Source organism: Anas acuta, chromosome 30 (assembly GCF_963932015.1).
Source record: "Anas acuta chromosome 30, bAnaAcu1.1, whole genome shotgun sequence".
Taxonomy (NCBI): Eukaryota; Metazoa; Chordata; class Aves; order Anseriformes; family Anatidae; genus Anas; species Anas acuta.
Genome location: NC_089008.1, coordinates 1,749,950 through 1,776,618, shown reverse-complemented (window position 1 = coordinate 1,776,618; position 26,669 = coordinate 1,749,950). Strand labels below are relative to the sequence as shown.

Genomic DNA, 26,669 nt, shown 5'->3' with positions numbered 1-26,669 from the left:
AGTTTGGTCAAGCATGACTTCCCCTTAGTGAAGTCATGTTGACTGCCCCTAATGACACTTTTATCCTTGATATACCTGGAGACAATGCCAAAGCTAAGTTTTTCCATCAGCGTTGCAGGGATGGAGGTGAGGCTGACTGGTCTATAGTTACCTGGGTCATCCTTCTTTCCCTTTCTGAAGACTGGAGTAAAATTTGCTTTCCTCCAGTCCTCAGGTAACATTCCTGATGCCCATTACTTTAAAAAGATAATGGATAATGGCCTAGCAATGACTTCCACCAACTCCCTCAGCTCCTGGCATGAGCATGTTGAGCATCCCATCATGATCAGTAGATTTATGGACATCCAGAGATGTTTATTTTTCTTCTAAACAAAACCATATCTGCAATGCACACACCAGTTGGCAGACACATGCAAGTACATCCCTGCAGTGATACCGGTCCCTATAGGTCCAAATGTCCATCTGTGTGGGTGCATGGAAGAGCAGCTCTGTGACTTTATCATGCAGTTTAGGTATACATAATTTCCAGTGAGCACAGGGAGATGGTTTCACATGAGGAAAAACCATTGATACACTCACAATATTACTTGGTACACCTGATATATTTTAGAGGTATTAATTTATTGCAAACAGAGATATGAGTCCTTCATCTTCTTGGCTAGATACACACAGCATTTCCTGTGACAGAAAACCCCAGAGAACCCCAAAGTGCACCCCCCATCCCCATGATATGGCTGCAAGTGCCCCCTGAAAAAGAATAAAAGCAGCCGTGTGCAAGGCTCCTGTGCCCTTGCCCCGTGGCAGCTCTATCAGGTCTGGGTGCAGATCACCGTGGCATACGTCGTGGTGTCGCTCATGTGCTGCACGGGAGGAGGCTTTAGGGAGAAATGAAACCCTGTTACTTCAGCTGCTGACTGTGAGCCCTGCACAATGAGCGGGCACCAGGCTGCAGGAGTGCAGAAAGGAGCTGTGCACAGCTGTGCCACGACTCACCCTGTCCCGTCGAACATGGGCGATCATGGAGTCTGTGGGGCAAAAAAATACACACCATGAGCCCTTGCTGATTGGAGGGGGGTGAACCCCCACGAGATTTGGGCATCAGCTGCCTGGGGTTAACACTCAATGCCTGACCCTCCCATCACCCTGATCTGGGATGTGCATTAAGCAGCAGTGGAGCACAGAAGCTGAAGTTTTGGTGTCTTTCCACTATTCAGTGGCATCTCCTCTCTGCACAGCCAGCACACCGTGCAAACTGCTCTGTGCAAGCGTGGGTAAACAAGGTCGTGCTGCAACTTGTGCTAAGTGCACATCAGGTGGGGATATATCTGTAGCCTGTCACACAACCACAACATCCTCCCTTGGCTGCTGCCTGTGGTTTCAGAATGAGCTATAAAATGTTTTCCCCAGCAGTGCAAGGAAACAGAGCAACAGCTTTCTTTGCTGTGACGTGCTTTGTGTAGTTCTTGAAGCAGAAATGACACTGAAGAGAAACTGAAGAAAGGACAAAAACAGAGGCTGAGGAAGGGGAAATGCAGCCTGAGGCTAGAGCCGGTGTGGAAGGACCCCCCAAGCAAATGGGCTTTGTCCCTGGGAGCACTGGAATGCTGCCATGTCCCTTGTGCAGCCAGCAGCCACGCTCTGCATGCAAGGAAGAAGTAGGACATGAAGTGCTGGAGAGAAATGTGCCCTTGATGAACAGGCAGGGAATTTGTATATCCCAGTGGGAAATGAAGTGGTAGGATTCCACCTGAGACGGGTGTAGGATTCCGCCAAGGGAGGAGGTAGTACTCACATGTGACTTCGCCATGGTCTGTGGTTTCCATCTGTGGGCTGTCAACGTGTTGCTGCCTGGAGAGGAATGGAATGGTTGTTGGGTGTGCGTTTATGGTGAGGTTGCCACATGAGAAACACACTCGCGTCGTGCTTTCCTACATCATGTGGTGAACTGGAGTGCAGCAAATAGCAAGCCCCATCCTCCCTGCCTCCAGCACAGGGAATGCAGCCACACACACACAGAGAACACTGCCCCTGGCCAAGGAACACTCCAGTGCCCCGCCATTCCCCCAACTCCTTCCTGCAAACCCCACAGCCAGCAGCCCTTGGTGCTCACCTTGGACATCTCCCTCTGCAGACACCTGCAAGAAGAACAGGGGCTGAGGTGCACAGGCCAAGGTGCTGACCAGCCCTGGCTCCCATCTCGGGGCTGGGGGACGAAGGCTGAAGCTCCCCAGCTCCCTCAGCAGCCTCCCCAGATGGGCTGCCCACAGCCATCACCTCCAGGCACCGTCTGCCCCAGCTGTGCACCCCCAGATTCCCCCCAACACCTTTCCCACTGCACCAGACCCGCAGCAGGACCCCCATGGCCTCAGCCTTTCCCCCGCCTTCCCCAACTCCCTCACCTTTCCTGATGGCAAACCAGCTGCCTGCAGCCAGGAGGACAAGGCCAATGGCCACCACTGCCAGCACCATGGTTTGGGGGAGGGCGTGTGGGATCAACGCATGTGGAGCTGGGAGAGAGAGGGTATGAGGGCAGCGGGGTGTGATGGGGAGAGGCAGGGAGCAGGACGTGCCCGTGCAGCTGGCACAGCTCCTGCCTGGTGAAGATCCTGCTTGTCCCCATGCCCTTCGGAAGGCAGCACAGCACGCCCACACCCCATGCTCGGGTTTCTGGGGCTGTAGGAGGGAATCACTCACCTGGGGGTGATGGACTTGCTGGGGAGCTCACCACATTGCCTGGCAGGACAAAAGGACAGGCTTAGTGTCTACAGTGCACCCAGATCCTTCCCAGAATAAGCCTCAGCCCCATGGCCACATCCCCCCACCGACAGGCAGCACCAACCCCAGGGGAGGCATAAAAGTGCCCGTGGCTCTTGTGCCAACATGGGCCCCCATGGATCTGCTGTCTAAATTCCCTTGTGAGTGGTTAAGTATAGCTTGGCCAAGGTGTGCCTGGCGATTAAATATGGCACCACCACTCTCATCTGTCTGTGATTGTGGGGGCTAGAGGATCACACAATCACAGAATGGCCAAGGTTGGAAGGGACCTCTGAAATTCATGGAGTCCAGCCTTCTGCTGAGCAGGATCAGCTGGGACAGACTGCACAGAGTGGCATCCAGGTGGATTTGGAATATCTCCAGAGGAGACTCCACAGTATCTCTGGGCAGCCTGTTCTAGTGCTCTGTCACCTTCCCAGTAAAGAAATGCCCCTCATATTCAGATGGAACATTCTGTGCTCCCATTTGGGCCTGTTGTCTCTCACCCCTTCCCTGGGCACAACTGAAAATACACACACAGATCACACAGAATCTCTAGGTTGGAAGAGACCTCAAGATCATCGAGTCCAACCTCTAACCTAACACTAACAGTACCCACTAAACCATATCCCTAAGTTCTACATCTAAACGTCTTTTGAAGACTTCCAGGGATGGTGACTCCACCACCTCCCTGGGCAGCCCGTTCCAGTGCCTAACAACCCTTTCAGTAAAGAAATTCTTCCTAACATCTAACCTAAAACTCCCCTGGCGTAACTTTAGCCCATTCCCCCTCGTCCTGTCCCCAGGCACATGGGAGAACAGGCCAACCCCCACCTCGCTACAGCCTCCTTTAATGTACTTATACAGAGCAATAAGGTCACCCCTGAGCCTCCTCTTCTCTAGGCTGAACAAGCCCAGCTCCCTCAGCCGCTCCTCATAGGACTTGTTCTCCAGGCCCCTCACCAGCTTCGTCGCCCTTCTTTGGACCCGCTCAAGCACCTCGATGTCCTTCTTGTAGCGAGGGGCCCAAAACTGAACACAGTACTCGAGGTGCGGCCTCACCAGAGCCGAGTACAGGGGGACAATCAGTTCCCTAGCCCTGCTGGTCACACTGTTTCTGATACAAGCCAGGATGCCGTTGGCCTTCTTGGCCACCTGAGCACACTGCTGGCTCATATTCAGCCGACTGTCCACCATCACTCCCAGGTCCTTCTCTGCCTGGCAGCTCTCCAACCATTCCTCTCCCAGCCTGTAGCTCTGCTTGGGGTTATTGCGCCCCAGGTGCAGGACCCGGCACTTGGCCTTGTTGAACTTCATACAGTTGACCTCAGCCCATCGGTGCAGCCTATCCAGATCCTCCTGCAGAGCCTTCCTACCCTCGAGCAGATCGACACATGCGCATAGCTTGGTGTCATCTGCAAACTCACTGAGGGTGCACTCAATGCCGTCATCCAGATCATTGATGAAAATGTTAAAAAGGACCGGCCCCAGCACCGAGCCCTGGGGGACGCCACTAGTGACTGGTCTAAACAGGCTGTTTAGCCTGGAAAACAGGCTAAACAGGCTCAGTTCTCTTGGCTCCGGACCTCTGATCATCTTTGCAGCCCTCCTCAGGGCTCTCTCCAGTAGTTCTATGCCCCTCTTATACTGGAGAACGCAGAATTGCACCAAAATGCTTCCTGTTACATCCAGAGAAATGATTTCTTCCCAGGAGCTCTCAACCAGAGAACAAATTCCCTCTCCCTTGCCATCACCACCCCACACACACCTCTCTTCAGTCACCCATCCCCACGCTCAACCTCACCTGGGGAGCTGTAGATGTCCTTGGTGGTCACGCCAGCACCTGCACCTTGGGGCACAGAGGGTTTTGTTTAGAGGGAGTGAGAGCTGGGGCACCCACACGCTTTTGCCCATGACCCTGCTGCTGGGTCCTTGCCATGTCCTCCCTGCTGTGTCCTTGCCCAGCTCATGACAGTCATCCCACTTGCCCTGCCATAGGCTCATCAATGCACAGGGCAGACCTTGGAGCATCCCTGGCTCATCCTGCATTCATCCACATCCCAAGCCCTTGCTCTCTGTTCATGAGCCCTGCACAGCCCCATGTCTGCAGTAGAGGTGGTGCTGCAGGGACAGGGGGACCCCTTGAGAGCAGTTTTCTCTCATGTCTGCCTCTGAGGAGAGGGAACACTCCCATGGGGGAAGAACCCCAGAGCCTGCTGCAGCACACAGCTCCAGCCTCTGCACAGCCATGGGGTAGCAAGTGCCTCCGTCCCTTCTCACCCCTCCAGCCCGGGAAAGTGTCTCACCAGGGACATTCAGGATGCGGCCAAAAATGAGGGCAGATCTCCTCCTTTGTTTCATCTCATTTCTCTTCTTGTAGCCGCATGTGTATCTTCCTGCGCTTCTTGACATGATGTTCAGGACCGCGAAGTAGAAAAGCTGCCTTTTCTGGGCTTTCTGGCTTTACAGCTCCTTCCCATCCTTGCAGAAGATGATTTGTCTTACAGGTGACACCACAGGGAGAATACACAGAAGCACAACTGTGGTACCTGGCTGAGCAGAAGTAGAGTTCATTTGGAGAGCAGGAGCCAGGAGATCCCCTGCAGGAGACACAGCAGTGAAGGGCTGCCATAGGGCAGAGCTCACAGTGGTTGGGCTTCCAAGTGCCCTTGGTCTGGGAGGGAAGGACTCACGAGTACCTGGGGAGCTGCAGATGTCCTGGGAGTTCATGCTGCCACCTGTACCAAGGGGCAGAGAGGGATTTTCTGAGAGGGGCAGTGTCCGGGCTCATCCTGATGCCCCTGCCCAAATCCTCACTGCTTATCAGGCATCATCACACTTGCATGTTCTCATACTGTACCTCACAGAATCACACAGAATCACAGAATCACAGAATTCCTCTTCAATATGCCCTCAAACAATGCCACTTCCAATCCCATTATGGATGGATTTCCTATTCCAGGTTAGGCCCATATCTCTGTAAAGACCTCAGCAGTCCTAGAGCAACACTCCAGACAATTTATGGTGCTGGAGAAGTGTGCCCCTTGCTCAGCTACGTATTATACTTGGAGGAAGCCATCCCCATCCTGCTTTCCCCAGAGAAACTCTGCCCCACATTGCTGCACACCTTCCCCGCGCATGTTGTCCCCATCCTCCCCTGTGCCTACCACGGGCTTGTCCTGCCCCCAGCAGCAGCCCTCCAGCCCTCAGCCCCCACACCCAGCAATATCCCAACTCACAGAGCACAAGCAGCAGGATGGCAGAGCCAGAAGGAGACAGCCTTGCCCATGGCGCCTGCCACAGCATCTTTTGGGGTGCTGTTTTTGGGGAGCAGCGTCTGCTTCGAGTTTCTGCTTTTCTCTGAGCTGGGGACGGTGGGGCAGAGGCTTGCGGTTCAGCTGGGAGCTGTGCTGTAGGCTTGCTGTCGCCACCTGAGCCTGGCCCACAGACAGAGGCTCTCATCAGTGGGGGCCTTGCCTAAGAACCTGCTACATCCGCTGCTTTTGTTGAGCCCACACACTTTTTTCTGTCCTCGCACACACTGCAGCACACGCTAGTTTTACTTGTATCTCAGCGGCAACATTGTCCCTGTAAAGAGCTCCTGCTCCTTGTTCCCACTAGGATTTGCCCTCGTCTGACCACATCACTCTGCTTCTCTTCAATATCTAGACAAATGATGGCATCAGGGGAATCCTGCACCAAGGCCAAAGTGACGCCAGAGCTCTGGCGCAGCTGCCAAGGCTGTGGGCAGATTTCTCCTTCATCCTGTTGGTGAATCAGCTGATGAAGAACTCTCAGGGAGTCTCAGCTTGGGCCATAGTGCTGCCAGCACAGCACTGTGGGAGCCATCTGCACCCACACTTTGACCCTCATGCGACCACACAACAACCAGGAAAGGCAGAGGCTTCGTCCTAAAGGCACCTGAGCTCCCCCATGCTGCTCTCTCAATTCCCTTCCTCAAAGGAAGGTGCTGAGCCAAGGGAAGCAGAGCAGTGGCAGCACATCCCTTGGGCATGCTGCCCCAGCTGCCTTGAACCCAACAGCAGCGGGAGTCTGACAAATGTGTGGGGGTCATGCTCTGAGCATGGGGGAGCGGGCTTGGGACAGCATAGAGCCCAGGGGGACATCAGAGCTCCATGGGGACAGGGACGTCTCCAGGCTGCCTGGCCTCACAAGCACTGTGGCTGCATCTCTCCAGGAGGACGGCGATGATGGGGGCAGACAGCAGCAGGAGCAGGCTGAGGGCAGAGCGCAGGATCCAGACCTCCAGGGGCATGGCTGACCCTGGGAGAGAGGAGGAACACAGTGTGGTCAAGGCAAGCTTTGGAGGACGGCTGTGCTGGGAAGGGCTGATGAGCAATGTCTCACCTCTGGAAGGGAGCTGGGCCTTGTGTGAGAGGCTGCTGCCTGTGGGAGACATGTACATGCTGTGAGTTTCTGGAGCTCTGTGCTGGGACAATCCCAGATGCTGAGCAGACCCTGAGCTCGTGTCTTGCTTTCTTGAGTACATGGTGAGCATTAACAACTGAGCTCATGTAAATTCCCAGACACAGGGTAGTAAAAGTGTGAGGGAGAGCTTGGAGCAGTAGTGGCACAGGCCAGGGCCTACTGATATCCCCAGCCCTTGATTTTGTTTACATGGGCACTGCAGAGCCCCATATCACAGCAGAGGTGCTACTGCAGGTACAGGGGAACTCTTGAGGCAGTTCTCTGTCCAGGGTCTGCTGTGGAGTAGGGGGAACACTCCTGAGGGGGAATCACACCTGAGCCATGCCCTGTATGATGAAGCACACAGCTCCAGCTTCTGCACTGTCCACATCCCACTGCCCCCACAGCCCTGATGAAGGGTGGTGTCTCACCTGGCACAGACAGGGTCCAAGGAGCACTGAAAGGAGAGCACCCAAACTGACTGAGGACTGGCCATGAGGACACGGAGCATTCCCTTCATTCCCAGGGAAGTCTGTGGTCTAACAGAGCCTGGAGGAGACATATCACCTCATCAGCTGACAATATTGCAGACAGCTGTGGAGGAAGCTGCGTCCTGTAGTCTGAGGGGAATGAAGAAAGTTTTTGAGGCCTTGGGACGGTTGGTGAAAGAGTCTGGAGCACAAGTCCCTTTCTCTTCCCTCCATCCCTTCTGGGGTGGTGACATTGTATGCAATAGAAGGATCTGGTCCATAAATGCTTGGCTCCGTGACTGGTGCTACAGGCCCAACTTTGGGTTATTTGGTAATGGCTGGTGTTATAAGACACCAGGCCTGAGAGGAATACTTGGGAAAGGTTTATCTCACAGGGTCCAGAGTGTTCTGGGACAGCAATTAGGAGGGCTCATTTGGAGAGCTTCAAGTTACATCCGCAGGTGGATGGGGTTGTAGCAGGGCTTGTAGCAGTGGGGCAGTGCCCCCGCAGACATGAAGACCAGGAGGCCTCCCACTCCTCATGGGGTGAAATCAGCGTGCTCAGCTCCTTCCCTGAAGTGCCTGGACACAAATGCATTCAGCATGTTGAATAAGGAGGAGAAGTTGGAAAACTCTGTTCGGTCAGAAGACTGAGATCTGGTGGCAGTTACAGAGACATGGTGGGACAGCTCACATGGCTGGAATGTGGTCATGGATGGCTATGTCCTGCTCAGGAAGACAGGCCAGCAAGGTGAGTTGGTGGAACTGCTCTTTTCATGAGAGAGCAACCCCATTGTATTGAGTACTGTCCAGGGGTAGATGAGGAGCGAGTTGAGAGTCTGTGGGTGAGAATTAAGGGGCAGGCTGGCATGGGGTTTGCTGTTGTGCGTGTCTGTTACAAGCCACTAGACCAGGATGAGGAAGCTGACGAGGCCTTCTACAGGCAGCTGAGAACAGCCTCTTGATCACAGGCCCTGGTTATCATGGAGGATTTCAACTACCCTGACATTTGCTGACAGGCCTACTCAGCCAGTCACCCACAGTCCAGGAAGTTCCTCCAGTACTGGTTCCTCCAGTGCATTGATGATAACTTCCTGATGGAAATGGTGAACGTGCCAACTGGGAGAGGAGTGCTGCTAGATCTTGTCGTCACCAACAACAGGGGTTGGTTGATTCTGAATCACAGAATCACAAATTTAAACACCAAGTTAAGTGCGTGTGTCGATCTGCTCAAGGGTAGGAAGGCTCTGCAGGAGGATCTGGATAGGCTGCACCGATGGGCTGAGGTCAACTGCATGAAATTCAATAAGGCCAAGTGATGGGTCCTGCACCTGGGGAGAAATAACCCCAAGCAGAGCTACAGGCTGGGAGATGAGTGGTTGGAGAGCTGCCTGGTAGAGAAGGACCTGGGAGTGATGGTGGACAGTCGGCTGAATATGAGCCAGCAGTGTGCTCAGGTGGCCAAGAAGGCCAACGGCATCCTGGCTTGTATAAGAAGCAGAGTGGCCAGCAGGGCTAGGGAGGTGATCGTCTCCCTGTACTCGGCTCTGGTGAGGCCGCACCTCGAGTACTGTGTTCAGTTTTGGGCCCCTCGCTACAAGAAGGACATGGAGGTGCTTGAGCGGGTCCAGAGAAGGGCGACGAAGCTGGTGAGGGGCCTGGAGAACAAGTCCTATGAGGAGCAGCTGAGGGAGCTGGGCTTGTTCAGCCTGGAGAAAAGGAGGCTCAGGGGCGACCTTATCACTCTCCCTAGATACCTTAAACGAGGCTGTAGCGGTGGGGATTGGTCTGTTCTCCCACGTGCCTGGGGACAGGACGAGGGGCAATGGGCTAAAGTTGTGCTAGGGGAGTTTTAGGTTAGATGTTAGGAAGAATCACAGAATCACAGAATCACAGAATCACAGAATTTTCTAGGTTGGAAGAGACCTCAAGATCATCGAGTCCAACCTCTGACCTAACACTAACAGTCCCCAGAACTTCTTTAAAGAACTTCTTTACTGAAAGGGTTGTTAGCACAGGCTGCCCAGGGAGGTGGTGGAGTCACCATCCCTGGAAGTCTTTAAAAGATGTTTAGATGTAGAGCTTAGGGATATGCTTTAGTGGGGACTCTTAGTGTTAGGTCAGAGGTTGGACTCGATGAACTTGAGGTCTCTTCCAACCTAGAAATTCTGTGATTCTGTGATTCTGTGAAGTGGGAGGAGATAAAGTGGACGTCCAAAAGGCTGTGGTGGGAGCCCTTGGGCCCATGCGTACAGGCCCAGCTGTGCCTCTGGTGCTTCACTGCAGGCGGGGAACAAGGCCTGGCTGGGAGCCTCTGGCAGGAAAGACCAGGAGAAAGTTAAGGTCATCCTCTTTACTTCTGGAGCGGGGCTGTTGAGGATTAGAAGCCCATGATCCTCCAAATGAAAACAGAAGAGTGATGGGCAGTCATGCCCAAGAGAGTTGAAGACCAGTGGGTGCAGATGGCTCCCACAGTGCTGTGCTGGCAGCACTATGGCCCCAGCTGAGACTCCCTGAGAGTTCTTCATAAGATGATTCACCAACATTCATCAATGGGATGAAGGAGAGATCTTCCCACACCCTTGGCAACTGCCCCAGAGCTCTCAAGTCACTTTGACCTTGGTGCAGGATGCCCCTGGCACAACTATTGGTATGGAGATTGAAGAAAAGCGGAGTGACCTGGTCAGAAGAAGGCAAAGAACATGGGGACAAAAGGCAGGAGGGCTTTGCAAGGAAGATGCTGCCCCTGAGACACAGGAAAAAATAGACAAACAGAGCATGCTGCTGTGTGCGAGAGGACAAAAATAACAGCGGGTCCTCAACAAAAGCAGCGGATGTAGCAGGGGCTGAGGCATGGCTGTCACTGATGAGAGACGCTCAGTGTGGGCCAGGCTCAGGCGGCCACAGCAAGCCCACAGCACAGGTCCCAGATGCACTGCAAGCCTCTGTCCCACCGTCCCCAGCTCACAGCAAAGCAGACACTTGAAGCAGACGCTGCTCCCCAAAAGCAGCACCCCAAAAGATGCTGGGGAAGGCGCCATGGGCAAGGCTGTCTCCTTCTGGCCCTGCCGTTCTGCTGCTGACGCTCTGTGAGTTGGGGCATTGCTGGGTGTGGGGGCTGAGGGCTGGAGGGCTGCTGCTGGGGGCAGGACAGGCCCGTGGTGGGCATGGGGGAGGATAGGGACAGTGTGCGAGATACAGTCGTGCTTAACTGCAGGGCAGAGTTGTTTTGGGGAAGGCAGGAGGTCACTGCCCCTCTGTGCAGGGCAGGCATGCAGAACTGCAGGACAAAGTTGCGTCTGGGGAAGGATGAGTTGGGATTGCTTCCTCCAGCTACGATGCAGATCTGAGAAAGGGGCACACTTCTCCAGTACTAAAAGTTTGTCTGGAGCTTTTGTGTGAGACTTTCAGGATGCTAGATTCCTTAGAGATCCTGGGCACTCATACGGGAATATAAAGCACATCCAGACCAGGCTTGGGATGGTGCCAAGTGTGCAGATGAAGCAAATCGCAATTGGAAATGTGCGGGTGGGAAGTCCCCTGTTCGGGCAGGACTGAGCAACTGGGATGTGAGCAGGGAGGTGGGGGTGAGCTGGGTCTCTGCCCCTCTAAGCAAAGCCCTCTCTGCCCCATGCTGCAGGTGCTGGCGTGACCACCCAGGACATCTGCAGCTCTCCAGGATTGCAGGAGCATGGAGGTGGGTCCCAAAAATGAACGTGTTGTGGGGAAGGAGATGGGAAGAGAGAAGGGGATTATTCCCTCACTATTCCCCCTGGAAACCCCAGGACAGCAGACACCTCCAGCCTTGGCATGCAGTTGGTTTTGCCACCTGGCAGTCACTAACGCTTGCCTGGGGAATCCCTCTGCCTTCTCTCCAGGTAACGACCAGACTCCAGTCCTGTACCTCAACTCTTCCAGTGCCAAGGAGGGGGAAATAATTTTCTTTCAGTGTGCCATTGATTGGCAGTTTCCTGCTACACGAGTTGTCTTCTGCAAGAATGGGCAGGAGGAGTTCAGCCTGAAAGCCCAGCAGGGCAAGGTCATCTATGCTCTGGTCCTGAACATCACCTCGAGAAGTGCTGGGACGTACAAGTGTGGGTACCAGCAGAGGAATGAGAGCAACTGGGTGAGGAACTCTGCTCTCAGTGCTCCCCAGACCTTGTCTGTGGCAGGTGAGACATGGCCCCAGGGTGTTGAGGGTAAAAGTTTTCGGAAAACTGCTGGGGCTGGAGCTGTGTGCTGCAGCAGGCAGGGCATGGCTCTGGGTTGGTTCCCCCTCGGGAGTGTTCCCTCTCCTCAGAGGCAGCCCCTACAGAGAGAAAGCTGCTCTCAAGGGCTGTCCCCATAACTGCAGCAGCAGCTCGGCTGAGGCATGGAGCTGTGCAGTGCCCATGCAGAGAGAGCAAGAGCTGGGGATGTTGATGGACCCTGGGATTTTCCAAGATCTGCCCTGTACATTGATGAGCCTATGGCAGGGGAAGTGCTGTGATTGTCATGAGACAGGCTATAGCCTGTACATCAGCAACAGTGTGGGATGGTTCCAGAAGGGAGACCACAGTGGTGCTGGTTTGAGACACAGAAAGGTGCCTGCTCAGCAAGAACAAACAGGAAGAAAAAGGACTCGGGTGTGGCGGTGTGCCAGGTCTTGGCCCCACTAAGAAAAACCCCTTTTGCCCCAAGGTGCAGGTGCTGGTGAGACCATCACTGATATCCAGAGCTCCCCAGGTGAGGACAAGCATGAGGGTGTGCCAGCTGCATGGGCACATCCTGCTCCCTGCCTCTCCCCATCACACCCCGCTGCCCTCACACCCTCTGTCCCCTGGCTCCCCATGCCCGGCTCCCGCACACCCTCCCCACAGCCATGGTGCTTGCAGTGGTGCCTCTCATCCTCATCCTCCTGTCTGCAGGCAGCTGGTTTGCCATCAGGAAAGCTGAGGGAGAGGGGGAAGGCGGGGGGAAGGCTGAGGACGTGGGTGTCCTGCTGCGGGCCTGGTGCAGTGGTAGAGGATTTTGGGGGAACCTGGGGGTGCGCAGCTGGGGCAGACGGTGCCTGGGGGTGACGGCTGTGGGCAGCCAAGCTGGGGAGGCTGCTGAGGGAGCTGGGGAGCTTCAGCCTTCATCCCCCAGCCCCGAGATGGGAGCCAGGACTGGGCAGCCTGTTTGTGCCAGGTGATATATGGCCCAAGGGTGGTTTGAACAGAAGGGATGGGGATACTGCAGAGGCTGGAGCTGTGTACTGCAGCAGGTAGGGCATGGCTGTCGTGTAGATCCACCATGGGAGTGTTCCCTGTCCTCTAAGGCAGCCGCTAGAGAAAGAGCTACTCCCAGACGTGCCCCTTTCCCTCCTGCAGCACCTCTGCAGCAGAGATAGGGCTGCATCGGGCACTGAAATTGAGAACAAGGGCTGGGGTTGTCTGTGGACCCTGGGGTGTTCCACTACCGCTCTAGGTTGTCCCTCTAACCTTTACAAATCTGTGTCTGGGAACATACATGGAAAGGCTTGCTCATGTTCCCTGTGTGCTCAAGGAAGCAAGACATGAGCTCAGCATCTCCTCAGCATCTGGGATTGTCCTAAAACGGACTTCAAGGGACTCACGGCATGTTCATGTCTCCCACAGGAAGCAGCCCCTCACACAAGGCCCAGCTCCCTTCCAGAGGTGAGACATCGCTCATCAGCCCTTCCCAGCACAGCCGTCCTCCAAGGCTTGCCTTGGCCACACTGTGTTCCTCCTCTCTCCCAGGGTCAGCCATGCCCCTGGAGGTCTGGATCCTGCGCTCTGCCCTCAGCCTGCTCCTGCTGCTGTCTGCCCCCATCATCACCCTCCTCCTGGAGAGATGCAGCCACGGTGCCAACGAGGCCAGGCAGCCTGGAGACGTCCCTGTCCCCATGGAGATCTGATGTCCCCCTGAGCTCCATGCTGTCCCCAGCCTGCTCCCCCATGTTCAGAGCACGACCCCCACCATGGCTAGGCTCCCGCTGCCATTGGGTTGAAGGCAGCTGTGGCAGCATGCCCAAGGGATGTGCTGCCACTGCTCTGCTTCCCTTGGCTCAGCGCCTGCTCTCTGCTCCCATCAAGGATTACCACTGGATCGCAGACCCTCCCAGCTGGGTTCAAACCCAGCACCCACATGGCTGCCCTGCCTGCTCTCAGAATCACATCTACATCACAGGATCCATCTCTGCATACCAGAAAAACACGAGGGGATGGAGTCACAGCTGCACCCCCAGGCAGCCATGCTCTGCAGCTCCTGCATCACTCCAGCACCTCCCTGTGCCCAAGGTGGTGCTGGCCGCAATGGGCACATCCCCAAGTGATTACAGTGCCCCCTCTCAAGGCACCTTGGTGGGTATTGGTCCTGTGGGAGGCAAGTTATAAAGGATTGGTTCAGAATGAACCAGCTGATGTTGCTGCTCTGTATTTCAGAGGGAATCGAGAGAGCAGAGCTGGGAGAGCTGCTCTATGACTGCCATATGGGGCCATGTGTCCTGCGAGGGAGCTGCTGTTCCCTTTGCCCTGCCACCCAAGAGTTCCCCTACCTACTGGCATTGCCCTGGCAGATGTGTCATGGAAAACTGCCTGAGATCCCAGGATGGCTGACGCCATGTAGAGGTCCAGGGGGTGGCCTTGCCTGGCACTCTGCACCCCATGCCCACCCATCCCTGTGCTGGATCTTCTGTCTCTCAATGCACCATCTCCAGGAGACAGCCCTGAGCAGGGACATTGTGCACGGGGGCATCCAGCTGTGGGCCAGGTGGGGACGGGGTCTCAGCATGGCTGGCCCCAACACCCACAGCCCATCCCCAGCCTTGCACTATGGGCTTTTAGCCATCCCACACCAATACCAAGAAGGAGCCAAGGTGTCCCTTCTCTGCAGCTCCCAGTGCTGACATCTGGGGCCTTGGTGTGCAGTGGGGGACTTTGGGATAAGATGGGTTCAGGCAGGAGAGGAGCTGCTCAGCTGGGAGGCACGAGGATGCAGGACTGCATGGATAGAATAGGGGATAGGAAAATGGGTTCAAAGCTCAGCAAGAGCTGCTTGGAGGCAGAGCAGGAGGGGACGTGGGTTTCAGACTCCTTCCTGCAACCACAGTCCCTCACCTCCCATGCCTTCATCAAAGCACTTGTCCCACAGCTTTCTTCAAGCCCATGCATGCATGTTTCACAGCACAAGCCTCCAGGATACTCTTCCTCAAAGGGAATATACAGAGTTAGGTGGACGGAGCTACTCCCTCATTCCCATACAGCCTCCAAACCTCCCTGGTGAGCGAATCGCACTGTGGTGCCAGCTGCGAAATTTCTGAGGGTAACCCCTGACCAGCATCCTGAGAGTAATGAAGATATTGAATGGAATTCGATGTAATTAGGAAGAATTTAGGAAGAACTTCTTTACGAAAAGTGTTGTTAAAAATTGGAATGGGCTGCCCATGGAGGTGGTGGAGTCACCATCCCTGGAGGCCTTTAAAAGACATTTGGATGTAGAGCTTAGTGATATGGTTCAGTGGAGGACTTGTTAGTGTTAGGTCAGAGGTTGGACTCAATGATTTTGAGGTCTCTTCAAACCTAGAAATTCTGTGATTCTGTGATTCTGTAATTTGGATCCCTGGAGTACACTACCAGTTAGCAGCCTTCAGCTAATGTGGTGCAATTGCCTAAAGTAACTAGGAAAATAAAACTAACATTCATGTTTTAAAGAAAATGTATAGCACTGAAGAGGCTTTCAGGGTTAGGCGTAGCTGCATTACCTAAGCGTTCCCTACGCTTCCAACCTTAGATGCTATCACACTGGGGGAACCTGGTGTGCTAGCTCTAAGGAACAGCACAGAGCATAGAGTGGAGTGGAGACACTGCAGCTAGGCTCTGTGCCAGGTGGAGACTCGATTGTTCTTGTGCACACTGAGAAAGACAAGCCACACTTTTTGCGACCCTCAGCCAAGGACCCGTCATGTTTTGACAAATGCTGTACCCTAGTGTACTTTTCCTCATTGTAATATCATTATAATACCAAAACACGCCTCCATCCCAAAAGCTACCTGCCTCCAATGTGCGACCACCCCTCACTGAGCATGCACTCTGAATTTCTCGGTGCCTTTTACTTTAACCGAAATGGGAGAACATTTCACCAATCATAACTAAGATATGCTTGACTAGAGTCACTCAAGCTCCACCTAAAAGATAGAAAATAATATAAATTGGCCTAAGAGAGAGGGGATGTTGGGGAAGATACCACTGTCAGGGGAGATACCACCCCAAGGGAATACACCATCCTGAGGACCTCCCGACTCCTGGGATCAGTTGTCGGTCTGAGCTTCTCTTCCACCCTTTGCCCCCATTGGGATGCCTTTGGGTGAGATTTGAACACTTGGTTATACTGTGTGTCTCTGCAGAAACTTTGAAATCTCTATAGAGTCTTTGTGCCTTTTAACACATTAATTTCCAGGCTGTGCGCCTGTTTCACCTATGTCACCTGTGTATTTCGTGCATGCTAGCTTGCTTTTGCAAACAGTAACTATGGCTGGCAATCCAAAGAACCTGCATACCTGTTGCTGTAATAAATCGCACTTGAATGCATTGTTCCTACCCATGATAGTGTGAAATGTGTTCATCTGATTCATGTCAATATGGAACAATCCTAGGGCCACATGATATGACGAAATGTGACCTTCTGTCTTTCATACCCTTGTATAACCACAAGTCTAAGAAAAACAGGGTGGTTAATGCTCTGGTTCTTGTATCTTACAAAGGAATGTTCCAGCAATTCGTGTCAATAGGTGATAAGAGAACAAAGGGGTTTCAGAATAACTGCTACCTATTACGACTATTGCATGGGACATTATGCAAGTCATGATATCTGGCCAGGAGATTAAGGAGAAGGGGAAAGCTGAAGGATGACTCAAAGACAAAGCTTGCAGGGGACGCTGCAAAAGTCTCTGACATCCGGCCAAGTCAGACAAAGGAGAAGGAGAAGAACAAAAGCCTGAGTGGAAGACTACAAGCCTTCAGCAAGCGAGACCCACAGAGGGAACACCAGAGACTGATATGCATGCGCCAGTAGGAGGGTTCGGATTCCGGGACCTAATTATAATAACCCTGACTTTTCTCGAAGTAATATTGAATATGTAGGAGTCTAGGAGCATAAAAAGTTACTATTACAATAGTGCTCATTAAACACAACTAGAGTAAGGGTGGTTATACGTTTTTGGTGAATTCCTGACCATGGTAGTTCAGTGCTCTGAATCCAACCAGGCGCCTAATGGTTAATGCGGTATTGGTGAATCTGTGATTGGGATAGTTCAGTACCATGAATCCGACCGGACCCATAACGGTTAATCGGCTACACCCCTTAACACGACACCAGACCACCTGGTTCTGTGTGGGCTCCTCTCCACGGGCTGCAGCTCCGGCCTGAGGCCTGCTCCTGTGGGGCCTCTACATGGGCCACAGCCACCTGCTCCACCAGGGGCTCCACCAGAGGCTGCAGAGTGGAGATCTGCTCCATGTGGGACCCATGGGTGCAGAGGGACAGCCTGCTCCACCAGGGGCCTCTCCACAGGCCACAGGGGAACTTGTGCTGCATGCCTGGAGCACCTCCTGCCCTCCTGCTGCACTGACCTTGGTGCCTGCAAGGCTGGTTCTCATTCTTCCCTCTGCCACCTGTTGATGTCCAGCAGGTTTTCTTCCCTCCTTAAATATGCTCTCACAGAGGTACAATCCACATCAATTTTTGGCTTGTCTTGGCCTGCAGCGGGTCCCTTTTGTGTCTGACACTGGCCCTTTTCAAATAGTGGGCAGCTTCTGGGCTTCTCAACAAGGCCACCACTGCAGACCCCAGCTACCAAACCCTTGCCATGTAAACCCAATACAGCTGTAGAGTGCAGGCCACGGATTGCTTTCCCTTGGAGGGACGTCCAGTACACCTGCAATGGATGGTGCCAGGGGTGCAAACACAGCCCTGCCATTTGCCATGGAGTAATGCAGATGTCTGTAGAACAAGGCGAAGCTCCTGAGCACCTGCAGTGCATTGATGGCAGCCTCACATGGGGCAGCAAAGCAGAGGAAGTCTTGAGAAAGGGACGTAAATCATCTAAATTCTCCTGAAGGCTTGTTGTGCCATTGGCCAAAGTAAGGTCAAGGGAACGGTCCAGGAAATGTGAAACTTGGGTGTAAAATGGCAAGGTGGATGTTGCTATATCTCAGTGGGTGAGGTCAGTGAGGTAACAACTGTGTGCCCACCAGCTAACAAGAAAGAACTACAAGTTATCCTACGCCTTGTGGGTTTCTGGAGAAGGTATAGTGCAGGTTGTAGTGAGCTTCTGAGCCCTCCCTATCGAGTACCGTGACAGAGCACTTTGAAGTCTCTTTGGGGTCTGTTATAGACCGCCGAACAAGGATGAAGAGACAGATGAGGAGTTCTACAGGCAGCTGACAGAAGTTGCGAAATCATTGCTGCTTGTTCTCGTGGGGGACTTCAGCTTCCCTGACATATCCTGGAAGCACAACACAGCCCAGAAAAAGCAGTCTAGGAGGTTTCTGGAGAGCGTGGAAGATAGCTTCCTGACGCAGCTGGTTAGTGAGCCTACCATGGATGGCGCCCCGCTAGACCTTCTCTTCACAAACAGAGAAGGACTGGTGGAGGATGTGATTGTCGGGAGCTGTCTTGGGCAGAGTGACCACGAAATGCTGGAGTTCACTATTCTTGGCGATGCCAGGAAGGGGACCAGTAAAATGGCTGTATTGGACTTCCAGAGGGCTGACTTTGTGCTGCTCAGGACACTGGTTGGTAGAGTCCCTTGGGAGGTGGTTCTGAAGGGCAGAAGAGTCCAGGAAGGCTGGGCACTCTTCAAGAGGGAAATCTTAATGGCGCAGGAACGGTCTGTCCCCACGTGCCCAAAGACGAGCCGGTGGGGAAGAAGACAAGCCTGGCTCACCAGAGAACTGTGGCTTGAGCTTAGGAGAAAAAAAGAGGGTTTATAATCTTTGGAAAAGAGGGCAGGCCACTAGGGAGGACTATAAGGATGTTGCAAGGCTGTGCAGGGACAAAATTAGAAAGGCCAAAGCTCATCTGGAGCTCAGTCTGGCTACTGACGTTAAAGATAACAAAAAATGTTTTTATAAATACATCAACACATAAAGGAGGGCTAAGGAGAATCTCCAGCCTTTACTGGATGTGGGGGGAAACTTAGTTACAAGAGATGAGGAAAAGGCGGAGGTGCTTAATGCCTTCTTCGCCTCAGTCTTTAGCGGCAATACCAGTTGTTCTCTGGATACCCAGTACCCTTAGCTGGTGGAAGGGGATGGGGAGCAGGATGTGGCCCTCTCTATCCACGAAGAAATGGTTTGTGACCCAGTACGGCACTTGGATGTGCACAAATCAATGGGGCCTGATGGGATCCACCCGAGGGTACTGAGAGAACTGGCGGAGGAGATGGCCAAGCCTCTTACCATCATTTATCAGCAGTCCTGGCTATCAGAGTAGGTCCCAGTCGACTGGCGGCTAGCAAACATGACACCCATCTACAAGAAGGGCTGGAGGGTAGGCCCAGGGAACTATAGGCCTGTTAGTTTGACCTCAGTGCCAGGGAAGTTTGTGGAGCAGATTATCTTGAGTGTCATCACACGGCACTTACAGTGCAACCAGGCGATCAGGCCCAGTCAGCATGGGTTTATGAAAGGCAGGTCCAGCTTGACGAACCTGATCTCTTTCTATGACAAAGTGACACGCTGGGTGGATGAGGGAAAGGCTGTGGATGTGGGCTACCTTGACTTCAGTAAGGCTTTTGACGCTGTTCCCCACAACATTCTCCTCAAGAAACTGGCTGCTCATGGCTTGGACTGGCGTACACTTCATTGGGTTAAAAACTGGCTGGATAGCCGGGCCCAAAGAGTTGTGGTGAATGGAGTCAAATCCAGTTGAAGGCAGGTCACTAGTGGAGTCCCCCAGGGCTCAGTACTGGGGCCAGTCCTCTTTAATATCTTTATCGATGATCTGGATGAGGGGATTGAGTGCACCCTCAGCAAGTTTGCAGATGACACAAAGTTCAGATGAAACATCTGCTCAAGGGTAGGAAGGCTCTGCAGGAGGATCTGGATAGGCTGGAGCACTGGGCTGAGGTCAACTGTATGAAGTTCAACAAGGTGAAGTGATGGGTCCTGCACTCGGCACACAACAACCCCAAGCAGAGCTACAGGCTGGGAGATGAGTGATTGGAAAGCTGCCTGGCAGAGAAGGACCTGGGAGGATAATCGTCCGAATATGAGCCAGCAGTGTGCTCAGGTGGCCAAGAAGGACAACAGCATCCTGGCTTGTCTAAGAAGCAAATGGGCCAGCAGGGCTAAGGAAGTGATTGTCCCCCTGGACTCGGCTCTGGTGAGGCCACACCTCGAGTACTCTATTCAGTTTTGGGCCCCTCTCTACAAGAAAGACATGGAGGTGCCCGAGAGAGTTCAGCCTGGAGAAAAGGAGGCTCAGGCATGACCTTATTGCTCTCTCTAGATACCTTAAAGGAGGCTGTAGCAGTGGGGATTGGTCTATTCTCCCACATGCCTGGTGACAAGACGAGGAGGAATGGGCTAAATTTGTGCCAAGGGAGGTTTAGGTTGGATGTTAGGAAAAACTTCTTTACCGAAAGGGTTGTTAGGCATTGCAAAGGGCTGCCCAGGGAAGTGGTTAAGTCCCTGTCCCTGGAGGTTTTTAAAAGATGTTTAGATGTTGAGCTTACAAATATGGTTTAGAGAAGGAGTTGTTAGTGGTAGGTCAGAGGTTGGACTAGGTGATCTTGAAGGTCTCTTCCAACCTAGACGATTCTGTGATTCTGTGATTTCATTACATTTCTCCCCACCCAATTCTCCATCCTGTCTAGGTCTCAATGGATGGAAGCACAGCCATGCACAGTGTACACAGCATGTCAGCCACTCCTCCCAGTTTAGTGTCATCAGCAAACTTGCTGACAGTGCACTCCACTCCCTCATCCAAGTCATTGAAGAATATATTGAATAATACTGGTTCCAGGACCGACCCTTGAGGGACTCCACCAGATACAGGTCTCCAACTCGCCTCCACCCCATTGACCACAACCCTCTGGCTTCTTCCCTTCAGACAAATCACAGTCCATCTCACTACCTGATCGTCCTGACCACACTTCTTCAGTTTAGCTGCAAGGATTCTGTGGGAGATGGTGTCAAAGGCTTTACTGAAATCAAGATAGACCACATCCACTGCTTTAATACCATCATCTATCGCCCTGGCCATTTCCTCGTAAAAGACTCTCAGTTCGGTCAAGCATGACTTCCCCTTGGTGAAGCCATGTTGACTGCCCCTAATGACACTTTTATCCTTGATATGCCTGGAGACAACGCCAAGGCTAAGTTGTTCCATCAGCTTTGCAGGGATGGAGGTGAGGCTGACTGGTCTATAGTTACCTGGGTCATCCTTCTTTCCCCTTTGGAAGACTGGACTAACATTTGCTTTCCTCCAGTCCTCAGGTAACATTCCTGATGCCCATTACTTTAAAAAGATAATGGATAATGGCCTAGCAATGACTTCCACTACCTCCCTCAGCTCCTGGCATGAACATCTTGAGCATCCCATCATGACCCGTGGATTTATGGACGTCCAGAGATGTTTATTTTTCTTCTAAACAAAACCACATCTGCAGCACACACACCACTTGGCAGACACATGCAAGCACATCCCTGCAGTGATACCGGTCCCTATAGGTCCAAATGTGCATCAGTGTGCGTGCATGGAAGAGCAGCCCTGTGACTTTATTACCCAGTTTAGGAATACATAATTTCCAGTGAGCACAGGGAGATGGTTTCACATGAGGAAAAACCATTGATGCACTCACAATATTACTTGGTACACCTGATATAGTTTAGAGGTATTAATATATTGCAAACAGAAATATGAGTCCTTCATCCTCTTGGCTAGATACACACAGAATTTCCTGTGACAGAAAACCCCAGAGAACCCCAAAGTGCACCCCCCAGCCCCATGATATGGCTGCAAGTACCCCCTACAAAAGAATAAAGGCAGCCGTGGGCAAGGCTCCTGTGCCCTTGCCCTGTGGCAGCGCTATCAGGTCTGAGTTTGGGTCACCGTGGCATACGTCGTGGTGTCGCTCATGTGCTGCATCGGACGAGGCTTTAGGGAGAAAAGAAACCCTGTTACTTCAGGTGTGACTGTGAGCCCTGCACAATGTGCGGGCACCAGGCTGCAGGAGTACAGAAAGGAGCTGTGCACAGCTGTGCCACGACTCACCCTGTCCCGTCGAACGTGGGCGATGGTGGAGTCTGTGGGGAAAAAACACACCATGAGCCCTTGCTGATTGGAGGCGGGTGAACCCCTACGACCTTTGGGCATCAGCTTCCTGGGGTTAACACTCAATTCTGGACCACATTTCCTCTCCCATCACCCTGATCTGGGACATGAATTAAGCAGCAGTGGAGCAAAGATGCTGAGGTTTTGGTGTCTTTCCACCATTCTGTGGCATCTCCTCTCTTTGCACAGACAGCACACCTTGCAAAATGCGCTGTGCAGGCGTGGGTAAACGAGGTCATGCTGCAACTTGTGCTAAGTGCACATCAGGTGGGGATATATCTATAGCCTGTCGCCCAACCACAACATCCTCCCTTGGCTACTGCCTGTGGTTTCAGAATGTGCTATAAAATGTTTTCCCCAGCAGTGCAAGGAAACAGAGCCACAGCTTTCGTTGCTGTGATGTGCTTTGTGTAGTTCTTGAAGCAGAAATGACACTGAAGAGAAACTGAAGAAAGGACAAAAGCAGAGGCTGAAGCAGGGGAAATGCTGCCTGAGGCCGGAGCTGGTGTGGAAGGACCCCCCAAGCAAATGGGCTTTGTCCCTGGGAGCACTGGGATGCTGCCATATCCCTTGTGCAGGCAGCAGCCACGCTCTGCATGCAAGGAAGAAGCAGGACATGAGGTGCTGGAGAGGAACCTGCCCTTGATGAACAGGCAGGGATTTTGTATGTCCCAGTGGGAAATAAAGTGGTAGGATTCCACCTGAGACGGGCGCATGGCTTCCGCCAAGGGAGGAGGTAGAACTCACATGTGACTTTGCCGTTGTCAGTGGTTTCCATCTGTGGGCTGTCAACGTGCTGCTGCCTGCAGAGGAATGGAATGGCTCTAGGGTGTGCGTTTGTGGTGAGGTTGCCACATGAGAAACGCACTTGTGTCGGGCTTTCCTACATCATGTGGTGAACTGGAGTGCAGCAAATAGCAAGCCCCATCCTCCCTGTTTCCAGCACAGGGAATGCAGCCACACACACACAGGGAACGCTGCCCCTGCCAAGGAGCACCCGAGAGCCCCGCCATGCACCCAACTCCCTCCCGCATACCCCACAGCCAGCAGCCCTTGGTGCTCACCTTGGGCATCTCCCTCTGCAGGCACCTGCAAGAAGAACAGGGGCTGAGGTGCGCAGGCCAAGGTGCTGCCCAGTCCTGGCTCCCATCTCAGGGCTGGGGGATGAAGGCTGAAGCTCCCCAGCTCCGTCAGCAGCCTCCCCAGCTGGGCTGCACACAGCCATCACCTCCAGGCACCGTCTGCCCCAGATGTGCACCCCCAGGTTCCCCCCACCACCTTTCCCACCGCACCACCCCCGCAGCAGGACCTCCACATCCTCAGCCTTCCCCTCGCCTTCCCCTACTCCCTCACCTTTCCTGATGGCAAACCAGCTGCCTGCAGACACGAGGACGAGGCCGACGGCCGCTACTGCCAGCGCCGTGCCTGTGGGGAGGGTGTGTGGGATCCGGGCATGTGGAGCTGGGGAAGAGAGGGTGTGAGGGCAGTGGGGTGTGATGGGGAGAGGCAGGGAGCAGGACGTGCCTGTGCAGCTGGCACAGCTCCTGCCTGGTAAAGCTCCTGCTTGTCCCCATGCCCTGGGGAAGGCAGCACAGCACACCCAATCCCCATGCTTGTGTTTCTGAGGGTGAAGGAGGGAATCACTCACCTGGGGGTGATGGACTTGCTAGGGAACTCACCACATTGCCTGGCAGGACAAAAGGACAGGCTTAGTGCCTACAGTGCACACAGATCCTTCCCAGAATGAGCCTCAGCCCCATGGCCACATCCCTCCACCGACAGCCAGCAACATCCCCAGGGAACGAATAAAAGTGCCTGTGGCTTCTGTGGCAACCTGGGCCCCCATGGATCTGCTGTCTAAATTCCCTCGTGAGTGGTTAAGTATAGCTTGGCCAAGGTGTGCCTGCCGATTAAATATGGCATCACCACTCTCATCTGTCTGTGATTCTGGAAACTAGAGGATCCCACAATCACAGAATGGCCAAGGTTGGAAGGGACCTCTGAAAGCCATGGAGTCCAGCCTTCTGCTGAGCAGGATCAGCTAGGGCAGACTTCACAGGTTGGCATCCAGGTGGATTTGGAATATCTGCAGAGGAGACTCCACAGCATCTCTGGGCAGCCTGTTCCAGTGCTCTGTCACCCTCCCAGTAAAGAAATGCCCCTCATATTCAGATGGAACTTTCTGTGCTTCAGTTTGAGACCATTGTCTCTCGCTCTTTTCCTGGACACAACTGAAAAGAGACCAACTCCATCCTTTAAACACCCTCCCCTCAGATATATGGATGAGGTCTCCCCTCAGTCTCCTCTTTTCCAGGCTACACAGGCTCTGTTCTCTTGGCTCCGGTCCTCTGATCATATCTTAAGCCCTCCTCTGGACTCTCTCCAGTAGTTCTATGCCCCTCTTGTACAGGGAATCCCAGAACTGGACACAAAATGCTTTGTGTTCCATGCAGGGAAGTGATTCCTTCCCAGGAGCTCACACACAGAGAACAAATTCCCTCTCCCTTGCCATCACCACCCCACACACCTCTCTTCAGTCACCCATCCCCACGCTCAACCTCACCTGGGGAGCTGCCGATGTCCTGGGTGGTCACGCCAGCACCTGCACCTTGGGGCACAGAGGGTTTTGTTTAGAGGGAGTGAGAGCTGGGGCACCCACACGCTTGTGCCCATGTCCCTGCTGCTGGGTCCTTGCCATGTCCTCACTGCTGTGTCCTTGCCCAGCTAATGACAGTCATCCCACTTGCCCTGCCATAGGCTCATCAATGCACAGGGCAGACCTTGGAGCATCCCTGGCTCAAACCAGCCTTCATCTACATCCCCAGCCCTTGCTCTCTCTGAATGGGCTCTGCAGAGCCCCATCTCTGCATCAGAGGTGGTTCTGCACGAACACGGGTATCCCCTGAGAACAACTCTCTCTCTCTAGGGGCTTGCTTGGAGGACAGGGAACACTCTCGTGAGGGAACCACCCCAGAGCCTGCTGCAGCACACAGCTCCAGCCTCAGCACAGCCATGTGGTGGCAAGTGCCTCCGTCCCTTCTCACCCCTCCAGCCCGGGGACGTGTCTCACCAGGGACATTCAGGATGCGGCCAGCACTGAGGGCAGAGCTCCTCCTCTGTTTCATCTCATTCCACTCCTGGTACCCACAGGTATATCTTCCTGCACTTCCTGATGTGATGTTCAGGACCACGGAGTAGCTCAGCTGCCCTTGATGGGCTTTCTCGCTGTACAGCTGCTTGCCATCCTTGCAGATGATGATTCGTATTACGGGTGACACCACAGGGAGAATACACTGGAGCACAACTGTGGTACCTGGCTGAGCAGAAGTTGAGTTCATTTGGAGAGCAGGAGCTCGGAGATCCCCTGGAGGAGACACAGCAGTGAAGGGCTGCCATAGGGCACAGCTCACAGTGGGTGGGCTTCCAAGTGCCCTGGCTCTGGGAGGGAAGGACTCACGAGTACCTGGGGAGCTGCACATGTCCTGGGAGGTCATGCTGCCACCTGTACCAAGGGGCAGAGAGGGATTTGCTGAGAGGAGCAGTGACCACGCTCATCCTGATTTCCCTGCTCCCATATACTCCCTGACCAAACCCTCACTGCTAAGCAGGCATCATTACATCTGTGTGTTCTCATGCTGTATCTCTTCAATATGCCCTCAAAAAATGTGAATTCCAATCCCATTTTGGGTGGATGTCTTGTTCCAGGTAAATCCCATATCTCCTTAAAAAATTCAGCAGTCCTAGAGTCTCAGAACAACACGCCAGAAAATTTATAGTGCTGGGGAAGCGTGCCCCTTGCTCAAATGTGTATTATACTTAGAGGAAGCCATCCCCATCCTGCTTTCCCCAGAGCAACGATGCCCCACACTGCTGCACCACAGCCACACATACGCTGTCCCCAGCCTCCCCTCTGCCCACCACGGGCCTGTCCTGCCCCCAGAAGCAGCCCTTCAGCCCTCAGCCCCCACACCCAGCAATGCCCCAACTCACAGAGCACCAGCAGCAGGATTGCAGAGCCAGAAGGAGACAGCCTTGCCCATGGCGCCTGCCCCAGCATCTTTTGGGGTGCTGCTTTTGGGGAGCAGCGTCTGCTTCGAGTTTCTGCTTTGCTCTGAGCTGGGGACAGTGGGGCAGAGGCTTGCGGTTCAGCTGGGGTCTGTGCTGTTAGCTTTATGTGGCCACCTGAGCCCAGCCCACAGCCAGAGGCTCTCATCAGTGGGGGCCTTGCCTAAGAACCTGCTACATCCGCTGCTTTTGTTGAACCCCCACTGTTTTTTATGTCCTCTCACACACTGCAGCACACACTAGTTTTACTTGTATCTCAGCGGCAACATTGTCCCTGTAAAGAGCTCCTGATCCTTGTCCCCACTAGGATTTGCCCTCGTCTGACCACATCACTCTGCTTCTCTTCAATGTCTAGACAAATGATGGCATCAGGGGAATCCTGCACCAAGGCCAAAGCGACGCCAGAGCTCTGGCGCAGCTGCCAAGGCTGTGGGCAGATTTCTCCTTCATCCTGTTGGTGAATCAGCTTATGAAGAACTCTCAGGGAGTCTCAGCTGGGGCCATAGTGCTGCCAGCACAGCACTGTGGGAGCCATCTGCACCCACACTTTGACCCTCATGCAACCACACAACAACCAGGAAAGGCAGAGGCTTCGTCCTGAAGGCACCTGAGCTCCCCCACGCTGCTCTCTCA

General features: G+C 53.6%; 1 protein-coding gene and 2 long non-coding RNA genes across 5 annotated transcripts; 1 reads left to right on the top strand and 2 right to left on the bottom strand.

Annotated features, from left to right (window-relative positions):
* Positions 1-266: 266 nt before the first annotated feature.
* On the bottom strand, positions 267-26,153 carry LOC137846113 (uncharacterized). Of its 3 annotated transcripts, XM_068663803.1 has the most exons (10): positions 25,962-26,153; positions 25,435-25,473; positions 25,042-25,335; positions 24,535-24,579; positions 2,695-2,733; positions 2,400-2,507; positions 2,111-2,135; positions 1,793-1,848; positions 994-1,025; positions 267-875 (listed from the first exon to the last, which is right to left on the bottom strand). In XM_068663803.1, the coding sequence occupies exons 1-10, from the start codon at positions 26,026-26,028 to the stop codon at positions 810-812; spliced, it is 771 nt and encodes a 256-aa protein (XP_068519904.1). In that variant the 5' UTR covers positions 26,029-26,153; the 3' UTR covers positions 267-809. The 3 variants fall into 3 exon arrangements, with proteins under 3 accessions (XP_068519904.1, XP_068519903.1, XP_068519902.1); XM_068663801.1 differs by lacking the exons at positions 267-875; positions 994-1,025 and having other exon boundaries at positions 1,058-1,848; XM_068663802.1 differs by lacking the exons at positions 267-875; positions 994-1,025; positions 24,535-24,579; ... (1 more) ...; positions 25,435-25,473; positions 25,962-26,153 and adding exons at positions 4,559-4,603; positions 5,061-5,492; positions 5,994-6,195 and having other exon boundaries at positions 1,041-1,848.
* Positions 11,299-16,233, top strand: LOC137846104 (uncharacterized). The gene is made up of 2 exons (XR_011090382.1): positions 11,299-11,824; positions 12,333-16,233. It is a non-coding gene; the product is annotated as an uncharacterized lncRNA (long non-coding RNA).
* On the bottom strand, positions 20,041-23,335 carry LOC137846146 (uncharacterized). Its single transcript, XR_011090412.1, has 3 exons — positions 22,719-23,335; positions 21,912-21,943; positions 20,041-21,794 (listed from the first exon to the last, which is right to left on the bottom strand). It is a non-coding gene; the product is annotated as an uncharacterized lncRNA (long non-coding RNA).
* Positions 26,154-26,669: the final 516 nt, after the last annotated feature.